The sequence below is a fragment of the Elephas maximus genome, chromosome X (genome assembly GCF_024166365.1).
Source record: "Elephas maximus indicus isolate mEleMax1 chromosome X, mEleMax1 primary haplotype, whole genome shotgun sequence".
Classification (NCBI taxonomy): Eukaryota; Metazoa; Chordata; class Mammalia; order Proboscidea; family Elephantidae; genus Elephas; species Elephas maximus.
The window spans coordinates 46,822,459-46,841,354 of NC_064846.1; the positions used below are offsets into that span (position 1 = coordinate 46,822,459).

General features: G+C 37.5%; 1 protein-coding gene across 6 annotated transcripts in view; it reads left to right on the forward strand.

Annotated features, from left to right (window-relative positions):
- Positions 1 to 18,896, forward strand: part of CHRDL1 (chordin like 1) — a 152,478-nt gene that overhangs the window by 12,175 nt on the left and 121,407 nt on the right. For all 6 annotated transcript variants that reach the window (XM_049872071.1, XM_049872074.1, XM_049872076.1 and 3 more), the window contains exon 3: positions 16,100 to 16,212. In XM_049872071.1, coding sequence (XP_049728028.1) covers positions 16,100 to 16,212 — 113 coding nt within the window. The remainder of the gene's footprint in view (positions 1 to 16,099; positions 16,213 to 18,896) is intronic.

Consider the following 18,896-nt stretch of genomic DNA (forward strand, 5'->3'; position numbering starts at 1 on the left):
ATTTCCCCCTTCCTCCATTCTTCTTCAAGTTTGATAAATGACAGATAAGAAACACTTACGCCTTTGTTTTCACTCCACTATTGTGGTAGCCGTTTTTTAAAAAAATAAAAAACTAAAAAGGAATTTGTTTACTTGATTCGTCCACTCATATAATTAACAGCATTCATCTTCCCTTTCCATTGACTGTATGTGTTATAATAGAATAAATATTATTGTAATACTCAGTGATGTGTAATAGCTCTTATAAAAAAACCGTTGGTGGGAATTCATGGGAATGTTTTCTTGCTTTTGGACTGACGATGAAGTTACTGACTTTTTGACCTAGTCCTGGGAGCTGGGCAGTAATGATTAGGCAAAACGTTGGTGGAATAGTGGCACTTCTCTATTGTTTATATTTTGCCATTGTTGTTACTGTCAATAGTGTCCTTAAATTAGCGGGGATCTTGACTTCTAATTAGGGCCAGCTGAACCATTTGAAAAATAGCTAAAATGGTGCAGGTTGAAAGTCCATCTCAAATGTTAGTTGTAATTCCTTTGGGACCAAGTTCTACTTTCAGATACCATTAGTTAGTGGTAAGCCACTCATTCTCCAGCTGGTATCTCTCAGTTACTGGCAAGGGATCACCTTACTTTCTTGCCCTTATCTTCTAGAACTTGGTGAGGTACAATTGTTTCAATAAAGTCAACTCACTTGTGCTTCTTATCCAAGATGAATACACTGGGATATTAGGTGTGGTTGATTATACTGTGTAACTCAACAAATTCTCTGATGCCAAAAACTTTTGATGCCAAAAACTTTTTTAAAAGTTCAAACTTCTAAGACGTTGTTGAAATTGACTTTATCATAGTTTATAAAAACTGATAATTGTTCAATGTATTCATGGAGAAATCAGCTATAACTGTCCAGACCACTCAATCTTGGCCAACTGTGGTAAAACACGTCTCGAAGATTATAATGTTTATTTTGCTATGTACTTGAAAAAAAAAATCAGTGGCAGTAACTGCAAAAACATTCTTTAATAGCACTGATAGCATTACTGTTCAGCTCCTAGTTTGCTTACAGCTCCTGAATTTGCTTCTAGGAGTTATGAATTTCTGTCTCTGGCATAATTGGCCAAATCTCATAATGCTTTGATAACAGGACCAATGTACTTGATGACAGATCATTATGTTTGCATCTAGAGTCAGGTTTCTATCAGAAGTTAGTATCTGAATAAGAAAATTTTACCCCATGAAGCATAATTTGGAAGATACTGGTGCCATAATATGAGATAAATACCACGTGAATACTATGAGGAAAGTGCTGGTAGGTTTAAAGAGAATGAAAAAGAACTTTTAACTGGGGTAATATGGTATTCCCAACTAGATTTCCAAGCCTTTCAGAGCATGGGAATTATTTTATACTTTATACTTTGTCACTGAGATAGATACAAAAAATTGCAAAATAAAGTCTGTGCCAGCTGTACCATTTTGTATAGTCTGTCTTGAGTATGACTTAACTCTACTACAAACAACACTCGATTCTTTCAAAGGCGATCAAAGCTGTGTCTCAAAGGTAGACTAGAAGGTTAATTTGCGAAAGGGTTAGACAAAAATGTGTGGAAGCCCTTTACTTTCTAAATTCTAAACATGAATGCCCTTCACCTTATCAACTATGTAGCAGAAGAGTCAGAATTCTGGAGTGGTTACATTGCTCAGTTCTGAAGCTTACTTAGGTTTTTTGAATCCCAGCTCCATAACTTGACTAGTTATGTGATCTTGGGCAAATTGCCAAACTTCTCTGTGCCTCAGTTTCCTCATCCATAAAATGAGGATGATATTGGGACTACCTCATGAGGTTGTTGTGAGGATTTAGTGAATCCATAAATATAAAACCCTTAGAATAGGGCCTAACTCATAGGAAGTGCTCAGTGAATGTTAGTGGTGTTTTTGTTATTATTGTTATCACCATCCTCATCCAACTCCAAGTTTTTCAGGACCTGGATCCCTGGCTCCTATTAACACTTATCATTCACCTCCTAACCTTTGGAACAAATTTGGAGCAGAAAAATTCAGATCACTCAGTTTTTACACTTTGTCTAACAATACGCTTTAGGATCTGAATTTGGCAGGAAGTGCAGTCTATTGGCTGAAAAAAGACATTTGGATTATCTGTGGTTTTCATGGTTAATGATGATCTTGGATATATGGAAAGTACTCATTTAATAGTGTCAGTGAAATAATCTGTCTTAAAGATATATCAGAGAAGGGATAGCAACTGGCTTCAAAGCTGTATATAAAGAATACCCTCCCTGTGGTATCAGAACATCCTGCATTTTTGGAAGCAGACTTTCCTGCTACTCTTAAGCAAGTTAGAACCTTTACAATTTGGATGAGATTTCTGAAAATCTGTATGCAAATATATTTGAAACCCATGTTTTGATAGCTTGTCTTATTGAGTGCTTAGTGTCTCAGAGGTCTTTAGCTTTTATTATCTCATTTCTTCTCCATCAGGTAAGAAAGAGTAAGTCACCCAACCACTGAGATCACATAGTTGATAGTGAAAGCTCATCCCAAACCATATTTTAAGTAGGTAGATATGTTGTTAACCTCTGAGTGAGCTAATCCAAGCAAGCAAAACAATCCCGAATCAAATGTGTAGTACACAGAGTTCCTTACTTTGCAGTGTAGATTTGGATCCATGAAGTAACATCTAGCTTACATCCATTCAAGTATTAGTGGTCTCAGACTCATACAGCTATGACTGTTTATGATAGTCTAATGAGCTAACAAGGAGCCCTGGTGGTGCAACAGTTAAGTGCTCGGCTGCTAACCGAAAGGTTGGTGATTTGAACCCACCCAGCGGCTCTGCAGGAGGAAGACCTGGCTATCTGCTTCCATAAAGATTACAGCCTGGAAAACCCTATGGGGCAGTTCTACTGTGTCACATGGGGGTTGCTATGAGTTGGAATCAACTTGACAGCACCCAACAACAACAACAAGCTAGCACCACCTGAACTAGACACCTTCATGGATTGCTTCCAAATGTACTCTCAGATTCTTTGTGAAATGCCCAGATAAGTTGTATATATGATATGCAGATCACTTAGGTGTTTGTCAGTGAGACTATAAATTTAGTGTAGAGAAACAGTCATTCTCTTCTCACCAAACATGTGGAAAGTGGAGAAAGATGCCTCATTTAGATGTTAGTCTTGGGAAATTCATAATCATCTCTCATTAGTTGAAGATACTGGGATTGTTAATATATTTAAATTTTTTTCTTACTCCATTTTTGAGTGTTGTGGGCCAGAAGTCTAATTTGTGTCTATACGGAGAAAATTGTATTGTTTCTAAGACTTTGCTGAAAAACACACAAGTCCTGCCGAAAAAGTAATTTTGATTTTCTGAATTCTTTCAATTAATAAATGTTTTCATCACTTTAACTGAGACCAGCAATATAGATTAATATACTATATTAATATGAATGGACATATAAAAGAAATAAAAATGATTACTAAAAATAAAAATAGATTCAACCTTGATGAGAAATTAAAAAATATTGGTTCCGTTTTGTTCCCACCATCCCACCAAACTGGCAAAGTTTTAAACAATTAAATATCCAGTGTTGGCATTCCCAGCCACTGCTTAAGGAAAGGTAAATTAGTGCAGCTTTTCTGGAAGGCAGTTTGGTAATATGGAGCAAGAGTTTGAAGAGCCCTGGTGGCACAGTGGTTAAAAGCTTGGCTGCTAACCAAAAGGTCGGCAGTTCAAATCTAGCAGCTGCTCCTTGGAAGCCCAATGGGGCAGTTCTACTCTGTCCTGTAGGGTTGCTATTAGTTGAAATTCACTCGATGGCAGTGGTTTTTTATGGATAGGTAGACTCAACATTGTGAAAATGACAATTCTACCAAGGGATTTACAAATATAATGCAATCTCGATCCAAATACCAGCAACATTTTTTAAAGAGATGAAAAAAATTATCATTAACTTTCTGTGGAAAGGGAAGAAGCCCCAGATAAGTAAAGCACTATTGAAGAAGAAGAATAAAGTAGGAGGAATCGCACTACCTGACCTCAGAACCTACTGTACAGCTATGGTAGTCGAAACAGTCTAGTATTGGTACAACAACAGATACATTGACCAGTGGAACAGAATTGAGAATCCAGATGCAAATCCATCCACCTATGGTCACCTGATCTTCGACAAGGGTCCAAAGTCCGTCAAATGGGGAAGAGAAAATCTTTTTTAACAAATGGTGCTGGAAAAACTGGATGTCCATCTGCAAAAATATCAAACAGGACCCCATACCTCACACCATGTACAAAAACTAATTCAAAATGGATCAAAGACCTAAATAAAAAGCCAAAAACTATGAAGTTCCTAGAAGAAAAATAGGATCAACACTAGAGGCCCTAATACATCGCATTAACAGGATACAAACCACAACCAACACGCAAACTCCAGAAGATAAGCTAGATAACTGGTATCTTCTAAAAATTAAACACTTTTGCTCATCAGAAGACTTCACCAAAAGAGTAAAAAGAGAATCTACAGACTGAGAAAAAATTTTTGGCTATTACAAATCAGAGAAAGGTCTAATCTCTAAAATCTACCAGAAAATCCAATACCTCTACAACAAAAAGACAAATAATCCAATTAAAAAATGGGCAAAGGAAATGAATGGACACTTCACCAAAGAAGACATTCAAGTGGCCAACAGACACATGAGGAAGTGGTCCCAATCACTAGCCATTAGAGAAATTCAAATCAAAACCACAATGAAATATCATCTTACCCCAGCGTTACTGGCACACACACACACACAAAACAGGAAATAACAAATGTTGGAGAGGCTGCGGTGAGACTGGAATGCTTATGCACTGCTAGTGGGAATGCTAAATGATACAACCATTTTGGAAAATGATATGGCATTTCCTTAGAAAGCTAGAAATAGAAATACCATATGATCCAGCAATCCCACTCATAGGAATATATCCTAGAGAAATAAGAGTCATCACAGGAATAGACATATGTACACCCATGTTCATTGCAGCATTGTTCACAATAGCAAAAAGATGGAAACAACCTAGATGCCCACCAACAGATGAATGGATAAACAAACTGTGGTACGTACACACAATGGAGTTTTACACAATGAAAAAGAACAACGGTGAATCTGTGAAGCATCTCATGACATGGATAAATCTGGAGGGAATTATGCTGAGTGAAATAAGTCGGTCACGAAAGGACAAATATTGTATAAGACCACTACTGTACTGAAAAGGTTTACACACAGAAAGAATCTTTGATGGTTGTGAGGGAGGGGAGCGGTGGGGATGGAAAAACAGTCAATAGATAATAGATAAGTGGTAACTTTGGTTAAGGGTAAGACAGTATACAGTACTGGAGAAGCCAGCACAACTTACACAAGGTAAGGTCATGGAAGCTCCACAGACACATCCAAACTCTCCTGAGGGATCGAATTGCTGGACTGAGGGCTGTGGGGACTGTGGTCTCAGGGAACATCTAGCTCAATTGGCATAACATAGTTTATAAAGAAAATGTTCTACACTCTACCTTGGTAAGTAGTGTCTGGGGTCTTAAAAGCCTGTGAGGGGTCATCTAGGATAATAATCCACAGTTCTCACCCCTTTGGGAACAAGGAAGATTGAAAAGAAAACTAAAGCTACAAGGGAAAGATTAGTTTAAAGGATTAATGGACCACATCTACCACAGCCTCCACCAGACTGAGTCCAGTACAACTAGATGGTGCCCGGCTACCACCACTGACTACTCTGACAGGGATCACAATAGAGGATCCCAGACAGAGCTGGAGAAAAAAGTAGAACAAAATTCTAACTCAAAAAGAAAGACCAGACTGGCTGGCCTGACAGAGACTGGAGAAACCCTGAGAGTATGGCCCCTGGGTACCCTTTCAGCTCAGTAATGAAGTCACTCCTGAGGTTCACCCTTCAGCCAAAGATTGGACAGGCCCATAAAACAAGATGAGTCTAAAGGGGCACACCAGCCCCGGGGCAAGGACCAGAAGGCAGGAGGGCACAGGAAAGCTGGTAATAAGAGAACCCAAGTTTGAGAAGGGAGAGTGTTGACATGTCATGGGGTTGTTAACCAATATCATAGAACACTATGTGTATTAACTGTTTAATGAGAAACTATTTTGTTCTGTAAACCTTCATCTAAAGTACAATTAAAAAAAATAAAAAACTGAAAAAGAGAAGTTTGAAAGCATTCAAAACCTTTGACCTAATAAATCTGCTTTTAAGGACTTATATTAAGAAAATAATATGTGTTGCACACAGACGTTTACATACAAGGATGTTGATCATAATAGAAAAGGAAGCATCCTAATATCCCAAAATAGGGGATTGATTAATAAATTATGGTACAACTGTGTATTTGTGTAGAATCAAGTCACTAGGCATCACGTTTGGGGCAAATTATTTAATGCAGAAAATGTTCATGATATGTTAATTTTAGAAAGGAGGATACAAAATATATGTACTATATGCTGTTAATTTTGTAATAAAACCATCATACGTATAACGCATAGAAGAAAGGTGGAAAGGAGATTACTGGAATGCTACAACTGTTTATCTTCTTTTTTTAAGTCATATTTTACTGTTTTCGGTGAAAGTTTACACAGTAAATTAGGTTCCCATTTAACAATTACTACACATATTGTTTGGAGCCCTGGTGGCACAGTGGTTTAGAGTTCAGCTGATAATCAAAAGGTTGGCAGTTCAAATCCACCAGCTGCTCCTTGGAAACCCTGTGGGGCAGTTCTACTCTACCCATAGGGTCGTTATGGGTCGGAATCGACTTGTCGGCAATGGGTTTGGTACACATAGGGTTTAGTGACATTGGTTACATTTATCACAATGTGTCAATGTTCTTGTTAATTCCGTTTTGGATGTTCTGTTTCCAGTAATCTAGTTTCCCTGTGCCCTTACCCCTCCAACTTTGCTTTAGAGTAATTGTTGGCCTTTCGATCTCATATAGATGATTTTTTAAAAGGTGCGCAGTACTCACAGTTGATTTTGTTTATTTTATGAGCCAATCTGTTATTTAGTTAAAAGGTGACCTGAGGGGATAGTTTCAGTTCAAGTTTCAAAGAGTATCTCAGAGCGATAGTTTCGAGGAGTCCTCTAGCCTCAACTGGTCCAGTAAGTCTGGACATTTTAAGCATTTGGGTTCTGCTCCATGTTTTTCTCCCATTCTATCAGGATCCATCTATTGTGGCCCTGAGGAGAACGGTTGTTGGTGATAGCTGAGCACCATGTCGTTCTTCTGGTCTCAGGGTAGATAAGGCCATGGGTCCTGTAGACTGTTAGTCCTGTAAACTAGTTTCTTCTCTCAGTCTTTGATTTCCTTCTTTCTCTTTTGCTTCAGATGAGTAGAGAAAAAAGTGGTAGCTATATATATTGTCCTTATATATGTGTTGTCCTTTTGTGATTCACTTATTTCACCCAGCATAATGTCCTCCGTATTCATCCACATTATAATATTTTGACAACTCATCATTATTCCTTATGGCTGCATAGATTTTCATTGTATGTATTTACCACATTTTGTTTATCCATTCCTCTGTTGATGGAACAAGTGATTATCTTCTATATATTGTTTTATTAAGGTGTGCTTTACATATAGCAAAAATCACCCTTTTTAGAGCACAGTTTTGTGAGTTTTCACAAATGCATTCAGTCATGTAAGCATAACCATAGCCAAAATATAAAATAGCCCCATCACTCACAAAACTTACCCTGTGACCCTTTGTAGTCAAATCCTTCCCCCAGCCCCAGGCTTTGTCAACTACTGATCTGTTTTCTGTCCTTATAGTTTTGCCTTTTCCAGAATGTCAACTAATTGGAATCATACAGTATGTAGACTTTGAGTCTGGCGTTTTCATTTAGCATAATGCCATTCAGATTCATCTATGTTGTTTTTGTATCAGTTGTTCATTCCTTTTTATTGCTGAGTAGTATTCCATTGTATGATATTTATACATTCATTAGTTGAAGAACATTTGGTTGCTTCCAATTTTTGTTGACTAAAAATAATGCCATTTTAAACATTTATGTACAGGTTTTTGTGTGAATATAGTTGTCATTTCACTTACATAAATACCTAGGAGTGGGACTGCTGGGTCATATAATAAGTGTATGTTTAACTTCATAAGGAACTGTCAAACTGTTTACCATAGTGGCTTGTACCATTTTGCATTTCCATCAGCAAAGTGTGAGAGTTCCAGATGTTTCACATCTTCATCAGCACTTGGTATTGTCAGGTTTTTGAATTTAGCCATTCTAATAGGTGGGTAGGAATAACTCCTCATGGTTGTAATTTGCATTTCCTTAATGACTAAATGATATGCTTGACATCTGTATGTCTCCTTTGGTGAATTGTCTATTCCAGCTGTTTTCCCATTTTTTAATTGGGTTGTTTCCTTATACTTTAGTTTCGAGATTTCTTTATATATTCTGGATAAAAGTCGTTTATGTGAAGTAACTGGAATTCTCATAGTTTGTTGGTCAGAATAGAATGGTACAGCCACTGTGGAAAACAGTTTGGCGATTCCTCAAAAAGTTAATCATAGAGCTACCATATGATACTGCAACCCTACTCTTTAGGTTTATAAGCAAGAGATTTAAAAGCAGTGATGCAAACAGACACTTGTACACCAGTGTTCACTGTAGCACTATTCACAATAACTAAAAGGTAGAAACAGCCTAAATGTCCATCAATAGACAAATGGATAAACAAAATGTAGTATATACATACAGTGACATATTACTCGGCCAAAAGAGAAAGGAAGTCCTGATACATGTTATAACATGGATGAAGCTTGAAAGTATGCTGAGCAAAATACGTCAGTTGCAAAAGGACAAATATTGTAAGATCCTTCTTATATGAAATGCTCCTTTCAAGACCCAATTATTTTCTCCTTTGAATTTTTTGATGATACTATGTGTTTTCACTAATGAAGGCATGCTGATTAAAGGACCAATTCAGAATTTTTGCTCTGAGTTACGAATTTTGATATCCGTTATCTGGGATCCCATATGTCCCAGTGCACTGTAGATGACATAAATCCTGTCAATATAAGTCAATGATAAAATTATTTTTAAAATTTTATTTCTTGAAAATTTGCAAAACATGAGGTAAAATATGAAGGCACCTGGCAATGACAGCACATACATTGTATTCTAGTCTCCTTATTCTTAGCCATTTTGTTCCTTCATGAAATTTTTCAAAACATGGTACAATGCATTCTTCCTTACAGCAAAAGCAGTATTTACAACCCAAATAAATAAAGCCAAAGGATTTTTTATCTCAGGAAACGTAGTGAGGAAGCTTATCTCACAGAAATAAAGGCAAACCTGTGAAAAGTTTAGAAAATTCACACATCCAGGAGGGTATCACCTCAGACAACGCTGAGCCTACACAAAAATGAGGCTTCCACTCAGGATTTTTGAGTTTTGTGCATTTCAAAAGGTTCCCACCTTGAGGCTAAATGAGTTAAAATCAGGCTACTCCCTTTCTAAAGAACTCTAGAGGCATAAAAAGTGAGTGAGATATCTTAGTCTTGAAAGGGATACTTAGAGTAGCCAAATATACAGAGATCAGAATTTGATAGTCGTTACCAGGGGTGTGAGAGAGGGAGAAAGGGGAACCATTGTTTAGGAAGCATCGAACTTCAGTTTATGGTGGGGAAAATTTGGCAACAGATATTGGTATGTGATCGTTGCACAACATGATATAATTGATGTCACTGAGTTGTACATGTGAAAAATGTTGAATTGGCAAATGTTATTTTATCATTTTATCTATATTTTTACAACAATAAAAAAAGAAGAAAAGTCCTTTGTCAGAAATGTGATTTGCAAACATTTTCTCCCAGTCTGTGGCTTTTCTTTTCATTTTCTTAATATTGTCAAAGGGCAGAAGTTTTAAAGTTTGATGAGGTCCTATTTGTCCGTATTTCTTTCATGGATTATGCTTTTGCTGTTATATTTAATAACCCTTTTCCTAACCCAAGGTCACAAAGATAGTGTTCTATTATATTTTCCTCTAGAAGTTTTAAAGTTTTAGGTTTTACATTTAAGTCTATAATGCATTTTGAGTTAATTTTTGTATATGGTGTGAAATATGGATCAAGGTTCATTTATGTTTTATTTTTGCATGCCTATGCAATTTTTCCAGCATTGTTTGCTGAAAAGACTATCCTTTGTCCATTGAATTGTATTTTTACCTTTGTTGAAAATCAATTGACCACATACATGTGAGTCTTTCTAGACTCTATCTTGTTTCATTGATCTATTTGCCAACACCACACTGTTTATTTTATGTTTTTTATTTGCATATTAAGTTTTGAAATCATGTCGTATATGTCCTCTAACTTTTTTTTTTCCTTTTCAATATTGGTTTGGCTATTCTATTTCATTTGCCTTTCCAAATAATAGTTTGAATTACTATGTCAATTTTTATAAAATATCTTGCTGGTTTTGGGGACTGAGACTACATTGAATCTATAGATAAGTTTGGAAAGAATTGATATCTTAATATTGTGTCTTCCAATGAATGAACAAAAGATATATCTCTCCATTTTTTAGGCCTTCATTGATGTCCTTCATCATTGTATTGTAGTTTTCAGAGTGGAGATCTTACACATATTTTGTTAGATTTACACCTAAGTATTTACATGTTTTTTGGAGCTATTGCAAATGGTACTTTTATAAAATTTCTATTTCTAGTTATTCATTATAGAATATAGAAATGTAATTGGTTTTGTATATTGACCTTGTGTCCTGCAGTCTTGCTAGATTCTCTTACTATTTATAATAACTTTTTAAAATAATTCTTTGGGATTTTCTATGTAGACAATCATATCATCTGTATATAGAAATGGTTTTACTTCCTGCTTTCTAATATGTATACCTTTTATTTCTTTTTCTTGCCTGAACTCACTGGCTCGGATCTCCAATACAATGTTTAATAAAATATTGAACCAGCCTTGATTTCCTAGGATAAAACTCACTTACTCATGACATATCCTTTTTATATATTGTTGGATTTTATTTGCTAAAATTTTGTTGATAATTTTTGCATCTACTTTCATGAGTGATATTGGTCTGTAGTTTTCTTTAATTGTAATATTTTTATCTGGCTTGGTATCAGTGTAATGTTTGCCTCAAAGATTTATTTGGGAAGCATTCTGTCTTCTTCAGTTTTCTGGAAGGCTTTGATAGAATTCACCTGTGAAGCTATCTGACTCTGGAGTTTTCTTTGTGAGGAAGTTTTTAATTACAAATTCAATTTCTTTAAAAAAAAAATAGGAAATTCAGGCTATCTATTTATACCTGAGCGAACTTAGGTAATTTGGACCTTTCAAAGCATCCATCCGTTTCATCTAAGTTTTTGAATTTGTTGGCATAAAGTTGTTCACAGTATTCCCTCTTTATCCTTTTAATGTTGATAGGATCTGCCCTGTAGTCTCCTTTTTGTCGCTGAAATTAATAATTTGAGTCTTCTCACTTTTTGTCTTTGTCAGTGTTGCTAGAGGTTTATCAACTTTTACTGATCTTTTGAATAACCGCTTTTTTGTCTCAATTTTTTTCTATTGATTTCTGTCTTCAATTTCATTGATTTCTGCTCTTTATTAGTTCCTTCCTTCTGTTTACTTTCAATTTATTTTGCTCTACATTTTCTAGTTTCTTAAAATCTTTTTCCCTTTTCTAATATAGGTATTTTAGTGCCATAAATTTTCCTGTAAGTACTGCATTAGCTGAATCTCACTCATTTTGATATGTCGTATTTTCATTTTTTTTTTAGTACAACATACTTTTTAATTTCCCTTTTGATTTCTTCTTCCACTTATGGGCTATTTATATGTTACCAGAATGTTAAAGTGGTTATATTCTGGTGCTGGGATTATGTGCAGTGCTTTATTCCTCCATACAGTTTTATGTTTTTATTGTGTTCTTGTTGTGTGTTTGTGTACCTTTTCCAGTTTTATATGTTTAATATGAATTGCCTTTCTAATTAGAAAAAAATTAGTATAAAATAATGCTATACATTTTGTAGCACTTTATAATTTGCAAAGAGCCTCAATTAAACTTCTAACGTCTGCTTGAGTAACATATAATCTATATTTCACTGATGTTAAAAACTGAGGCTGACAAGTTAAATGACTTGCTCAATGCCACACAGCTAGAGCTAGTTAAGATTCAAACCCAGGTTTTCTGTCTCTCAGTTTACTATTCTGAAGTAGGTGGAAATAAAGGTTTGAACGTTAAATTGCAATGTATCTGTGGGCAGTGGGAAAAAGTCATAGAGGTTCTTTCAACCAATAAGTGACATGAAGCACTTATCTTAGTGTAGTTTTAGTTTGAATATACTTTTATATGTTTATTGCCTGTTTCCATGTTTTCCCTGAATTCCTGTTCATGTCCTTATGTTATTTCTCCATTGAATTACTTGGTTCTTTACTTACTGATTTTAATGATTAAAAATGTTCCAGATATTAATCCTGTGTTTATTCCTTGTTAGAAATATCATCTCCCAATTTCTTTCTTTCTTCTTTTTTTTTTTTAATCTTGCTTTGTTTTTTTGGACTTCCCTTTCTGGGTTGACTTCTGATTGCTCTGCGCAGTGTTCTAGTCTTGGGTTGATACCTGATACTATTGATTTTCTAACCAAAGAACTCCCTTTAGTATTTCTTGTAGTTTTGGTTTGGTTTTTACGAATTCCCTAAACTTATGTTTATCTGGAAATGTCTTAATTTCACCTTCATATTTAAGAGACACTTTTGCTGGATATATGATTCTTGGCAGGCAATTTTTTTCCTTCAATTTTTTAAATATGTCATCCCATTGCCTTCTTGCCTGCATGGCTTCTGCTGAGTAGTCCGAGCTTATTCTTTTTTTTTTTTTTTTTATAATTTTTATTGTGCTTTAAGACAAATCAAGTCAGTCTCTCTCTGAGCTTATTCTTATTGGCTCTCCTTTGTAGGTGACTTTTCATTTATCCCTCTCTACTCTTATAATTCTCTCTTTATCTTTGGTTTTGGCAAGTTTAATTATAACATGTCTTGGTGACTTCCTTTTAACATCTACCTTATGTGGAGTTCGATGTGCATCTTGGATAGATATCTTCTCATCTTTCACGATATCAGGGAAGTTTTCTGCCAACAAATCTTCAACAATTCTCTCTGTATTTTCTGTTATCCCTCCCTGTTCTGGTATTCGAATCACACGTGGATTATTTCTCTTGATAGAGTCCCAGATGATTCTTAAGGTTTCTTCATTTTTTTTTAATTCTTTTATCTGATTTTTCTTCAAATATATTAGTGTCAAGTCATTTATCTTTGAGTTCAGAAATTCTGGCTTCTATTTGCTCAATTCTGCTCCTCTGACTTTCTATTGAGTTGTCTACTTCTGTAATTTTATTGTTAATCTTCTGAATTTCTGATTGCTGTCTGTCTATGGATTTTTCCAGCTTATTAAACTTTTCATTATGTTCCTGAATAATCTTTCTAATTTCTTCAGTTGATTTATCTGTGTGTTCCTTGGCTTGTTCTGCATATTACTCCATTTCCTTCCTGATGTCTTGAAGAATTCTGTATATTAATCTTTTGTACTCTGCCCCTGGTAATTCCAGGAATGTACTTTCATCAAGAAGATTCTTGATTCTTTGTTTTGAGAGCTTGTTGAGATGATCATGGTCTGTTTCCTTATGTAACTTGATATTGACTGTTGTTTCTGAGCCATCTATAAGTTATTGTATTAGTTTATGCTTGCTTACTGTGTCGTAGCTTCTTGCTTTGTTTTGTTTCGATATGCCCAAATGGGTTCCTTGAGTGAGCTAGCTTGATTATTTTCACCTTTGGAGCTCTGACGTCATGTCCCCTGATGACTAAACTTGTGATCAGGTATATCAGTCTAAGAGTCCATTCTCTTTTCTTGTATGAATTCAGCTCAGGTTTCCAGGTAGCTGATCATCAAGTGTGTGGTACAGGCTCTCTCCTACAGTTGTAGAGGGGCAGGGGTGATTGGCGTATATACCTGTATCTGATTGCAGGAGGGGGTCACGCTCTGAACAAGGCAGGGGGTTGAGAACCGACCCCCGAGTGTCTCTGAGGAAAGCACGTCCCTGTTGCCTAGAGCTTGCAGGTAGGTGGGTTCTGCAGAGGGACCATGGGCACCCAAAGTTTTTGGTTGTAAGGACTGGGACATACCAGTTATCCTTGGACCCCTGTCGTGGGTGGCTGGGTGACCTGAGTGGAGCTACCAGTCATTAGGTCTCTGATGTGTCAAACATCAGACACCCACCACTCCACTGCACAGCTGAAACAGTTGGAGTTTGCCAACAAGGGCCTATTCTCCTGAAATAGGCCCACACAGGTCCATGCAGAAGGGAAAGGTGCTCAAAGTCCATGGACCATTTATGCTTGGACAGGAGCCACTTCTGTCCTGAGCTCCCCCAGTTAGTGGAGCTAGCATATTGACTTTCCCCCAATTGCAAATTTTTTCCTTCTCCAAGGCTGGGAGGATGGCTCTAGGTGGTCAACAGGGCCTATCTCAGGCCCAGGGAATTCAGCGCTGAAGCCGGCTTGGGGGTGGGGGGAGGACGTGGTAAAATATACGCAAGTACTTAGCTTTTGCCCAGAGCGTCCTTCTCCTCAGGTTCTGGTAGTGTGAGTGGGCTGTGTGGCTGGCTGCTTCTCCCTGAGGAAATTGCAGCCAAATGTTAGTACCAGCCCGCTGCAGCCGCCGCTCTGGGAATGTGCCTGAGGGCTCGCTGATGATTTAGGTCCAGTAACTCCTCTCTGCTTCTGAACCTTCTCTTCCTCTCCCTGCCTCTCAGTTTGTTTTCTAAGCTTGCCTCTGAAGCTCAGGGCTTCCAGCTTGTCACAAATATACTCGTTTCACTTGTTTTTTTCGGGTTTTTGTTGTAAAGAGGGCTTGCCAGAGCATCTGTCTATTCTGCCATCTTGGCTCTGCCTGTCTCGCAATTTCTTGTTTATCTGCCTTTTTTTTTTATTCTTTTATTTCGATCCTCAGGGAAATTTGTACCAGAGAATGGGGAAAATTAATGTGTTTGCTACATGAGGAATCTTGGTTATTCTGACCTTGTATGATGGGAAGCAGAAGATAAAAGAGAATGGGATTAGAAAAAAAAAAACATTTGATTTTGAAATTCAATTTACCAATCATTTGCTAATTGCTAACATTTTTTGATCACAGTGTGCTAGATAGGCCGTGTGATGGTTAGAGAGTAAAGAATAAATGTTGCCCATTTTTGATGACCTTATAACCTGTTGGAGAAGTAAGACATGTAAAATAAGACAAGTAACATGATATGTGCTCAAGTAACTATGATACAAGAGAAGTTGTGGCTTCCAAAATTTCCAGTGCAGCAAAGGGGAGGGAGACATTACTTTGGGGATAATTGAGGGTTGTCTATGTAAGAGGAAGTCTGTAAGTTGAATGGAGGCAGGGCCTGTGTGTAGTTTTGCCCATCATTTTATCCCCGGCACTTAGCATAGTGCCTAGCAAAGAGTAGATGCTCAAGTATTTGTTTTGTAATTGACCCATGTTAGCATGTGTGGGAAAAGCCATTTATAGGGATCTACCACAATGTATTTCGTCCATTACCCTACCACCAAGCAGCTGTGAGAGTGTTCTCATACATCAGTATTTCAGGCATTAGCTTTCATTTCTCAAAGGAAGGGAAAACAAGGTTTTCCAAAAGGACATATATTCTCCTTTACCTTATCAGTACGGCAGAGCAGTAGTTAAGAGTTTGGGCTTCACTGTCATACAAACCTGGTTTTGAGTTCCACTTCAGCTACTAATTGGTTATACGACCCTTGATTTTCCTCATCTATAAAATTTAATAGTAGTACTTACCTTACTGTGTCATCGTGAGGCTCCAAGGAGCAAAGCATGTAAAACACTGAGCCCATAGTAGGGCTTTGTAAATATTCCCTATGCCTCTTTCGTTGATGTGTACTAAAACAGATGTAACCTGTGATTGCCTTTGAATTTTATGACTTGGTCTGTTTTCTAACAAGCATATTCTCCATCTCCTTCCTCACAGATTCAGAGACATATTGTATGTTTCAAGACAAGAAATACAGAGTGGGTGAGAGATGGCATCCTTACCTGGAACCATACGGATTGGTTTACTGTGTGAACTGCATCTGCTCAGAGGTACAATCCCCCATGATGTGTGATTTCCCAATTTGCTCCTTAGCATGTAGAGGGGCTTTCAGTACCCAGATGACCAGGGAGTTCAGGTGATAAATGCCTAAAAGAAATTAGGTAGCAGATTGCAAGGAATAATAAATATCTCCTGCATTTTTCCTCTATTGCTTTTTGGCTTGACTTTCATGGGATCTTTGAGTATTTGCTATGGAAAGATACTTTGATCTCTTTAAAAACAAAAAACAAAAACCCATTGCCGTTGAGTTGATTCTGCCTCAGAACAACTAATGATATAGGATATGGTGAGATAAGGTGTGGAATATTTTGATAGTGGGATTGGGAAAAGCTCAGTGTAATTCCTCAGGTGTAAAACAAAATAGTTTTTGAAAACCGTTTTCAAGGAAGCCCTCTAGAGAGGATACTGAGACAGAGTATACACTGGTTCATTGAGAGAGTATATTTTATGTTGTCTCAGCCAGTAAGCATTGGCCGTGGCTCCTGTCCAGTCATTCAGAGAGGCATTACAACCAACAAAGCAGGTAGTTCCATCTTCTTTACATGGTCTTGACCCAGGACCACAGTTGTGGTCTACCATTCTGAAAAAGTCTCTGCCATCTTGCACTAGATTATCCAGCCCCAAATGTCTGTACTACTGACATTTTGGGCTGGATAATTCCTTGTTGTGGGGGGTTGTTCTATGCATTGCAAGACATTTAGTAGGATTCCTGGTCTCTGCCCACTAGACAATAGCATCACTTCCTCTCCCCAGTTATAACAACAAAAATGACTCCAGAACATGGCCAGAGTTGCCTAGGGAGCAAAATCATCTCTGGTTGAGAAACACTGAAATGGGCCAATTGGGAAGGGAAGCTGTTATGGATTGAATTGTGTCCCCCCAAATATTATTGGAGCCCTGGTGGCATAGCGGTTAAGAGCTCAGCTGCTAACCAAAAGGTCAGCAGTTTAAATCCACCAGCTGCTCCTTGGAAACCCTGTGGGGCAGTTTTGCTCTGTCCTGTAGGGTTGCTATGATTTGGAACCAACTCGACGGCACCCAACAACAACAACAAATGTTATTGTAAATACTAACCCTTATATCTGTAGATAAGGAGCCTTGGTGGCACAGTGGTTAAAGCACTGAGCTGCTAACTGAAAGGTTGGTGTTCCAACCCACCAGCCACTCCATGGGAGAAAGATGCAGCAGTCTGCTTTTGTAAAGATTACAGCCTTGAAAACCCTTTCGGGCAGTTCTACTCTGTCCTATAGGGTCACAATGAGTCAGAACCGACTTGAAGGCAATGGGTGGCTTTATACCTGTGGATGTAATCCCATTTGGAAATAGGGTTTCTTGTTATGTCAATGAGGCCACATCAGCGTAGTATATGTTTTAAGCCAATCACTTTTGAGATATAAAAAGAACAGAATAGGCACAGAAGCAATCAAGCACAGATGGAGAAAGATAGATGCCACACCACATGAAGATTGACAGAGAACCGAGGAATAGAAGCCGAATAGACAAGGACCTTCCCCCAGAGCCAACAGAGACAGAAAGACTTCCCCTAGTGCCAGCATCCTGAATTTGGACTTCTAACCTCCTAAACTGTGAGAAAATAAATTTTACTTCATTAAAGCCATCCACTTGTGGTATTTCTGTTATAACAGCACTAGGTAACTAAGACAGAAGCCTTGTATTAGGCCTTGAAAGTTGAGAGTACTGAGCATACAGAGATCATTTTCAAGATCACCCTCTCACTTGAGACCCTGTAGAAGAACTGCAACTCTTCCCTAGTGTGCAGGCAGAGCAGGAGCAATCACTTGCAAGCCTGATCCTTTTGCTATTTGTGCAGGAAATTGGACTGCCAGAATTTTGAGCATGTGGAAACCTAACCTTTCACGCTGCATAAGGTGATATTAAAAAGCTTTGGGGTTCTAAAGTCAAGACAGGCCAAATTTTCAATCCTGGCTGTTACCATGTATGAGCCACGCTATGTTGGATAAGTTACACAACCTCTCTGAGCTCCTCCAGCTTCCTTTTTTAAAAAATCAGATAATAATATTTCCTATTTCATGGAATTTCAGTAAGGATTAAATTCACTAAACCATTTAACTCACATGAAACTGTGCTTGGCTCATGGTAAACATTCAAGAAATGTTAACTGCTGCTATTGTCATCATCGTCGTCATTATGGTTATTATTTTTATTAATCTATTGACTCTAGAACAGAATTCAGTATAAAGCATTATGGAGGGTTCAGCTTGGATCTCATCAGGAAAGGTGTGGTTTCTGTTGTGCCTCAGTGATCTCACTTGAAGACGATACCACCTGATTCTGAGTGTGTGATAAGTCACTGCAAAAATCTATTCTAGAAAGTACACGAGAAAGCAAAAAGTTTGTGGTAAGATGATTCAGATTTAGGTAAAGGAAGGCTATCTCTTTAAATGGCTAGGGCATATTTTAAAAGGAGCATCTGGGGACTGATTAACCACCTGGTAGGGCATGGTTGTTTTAGATTCTTGTCCCAACACATTGGAGATGGACAGCTAACCCTTGGGGGCTGAGGCTTTGATGTCTGCAGGTCAGTGAAAATGATAATATGATCCCAGTGCCAGCAGTTCAAGCATTAGGAATCTTCTCTTTTTCCATCTTCTACCCTACCTTCTTCTCCTACACAGCCTGACAAGTACAAGTA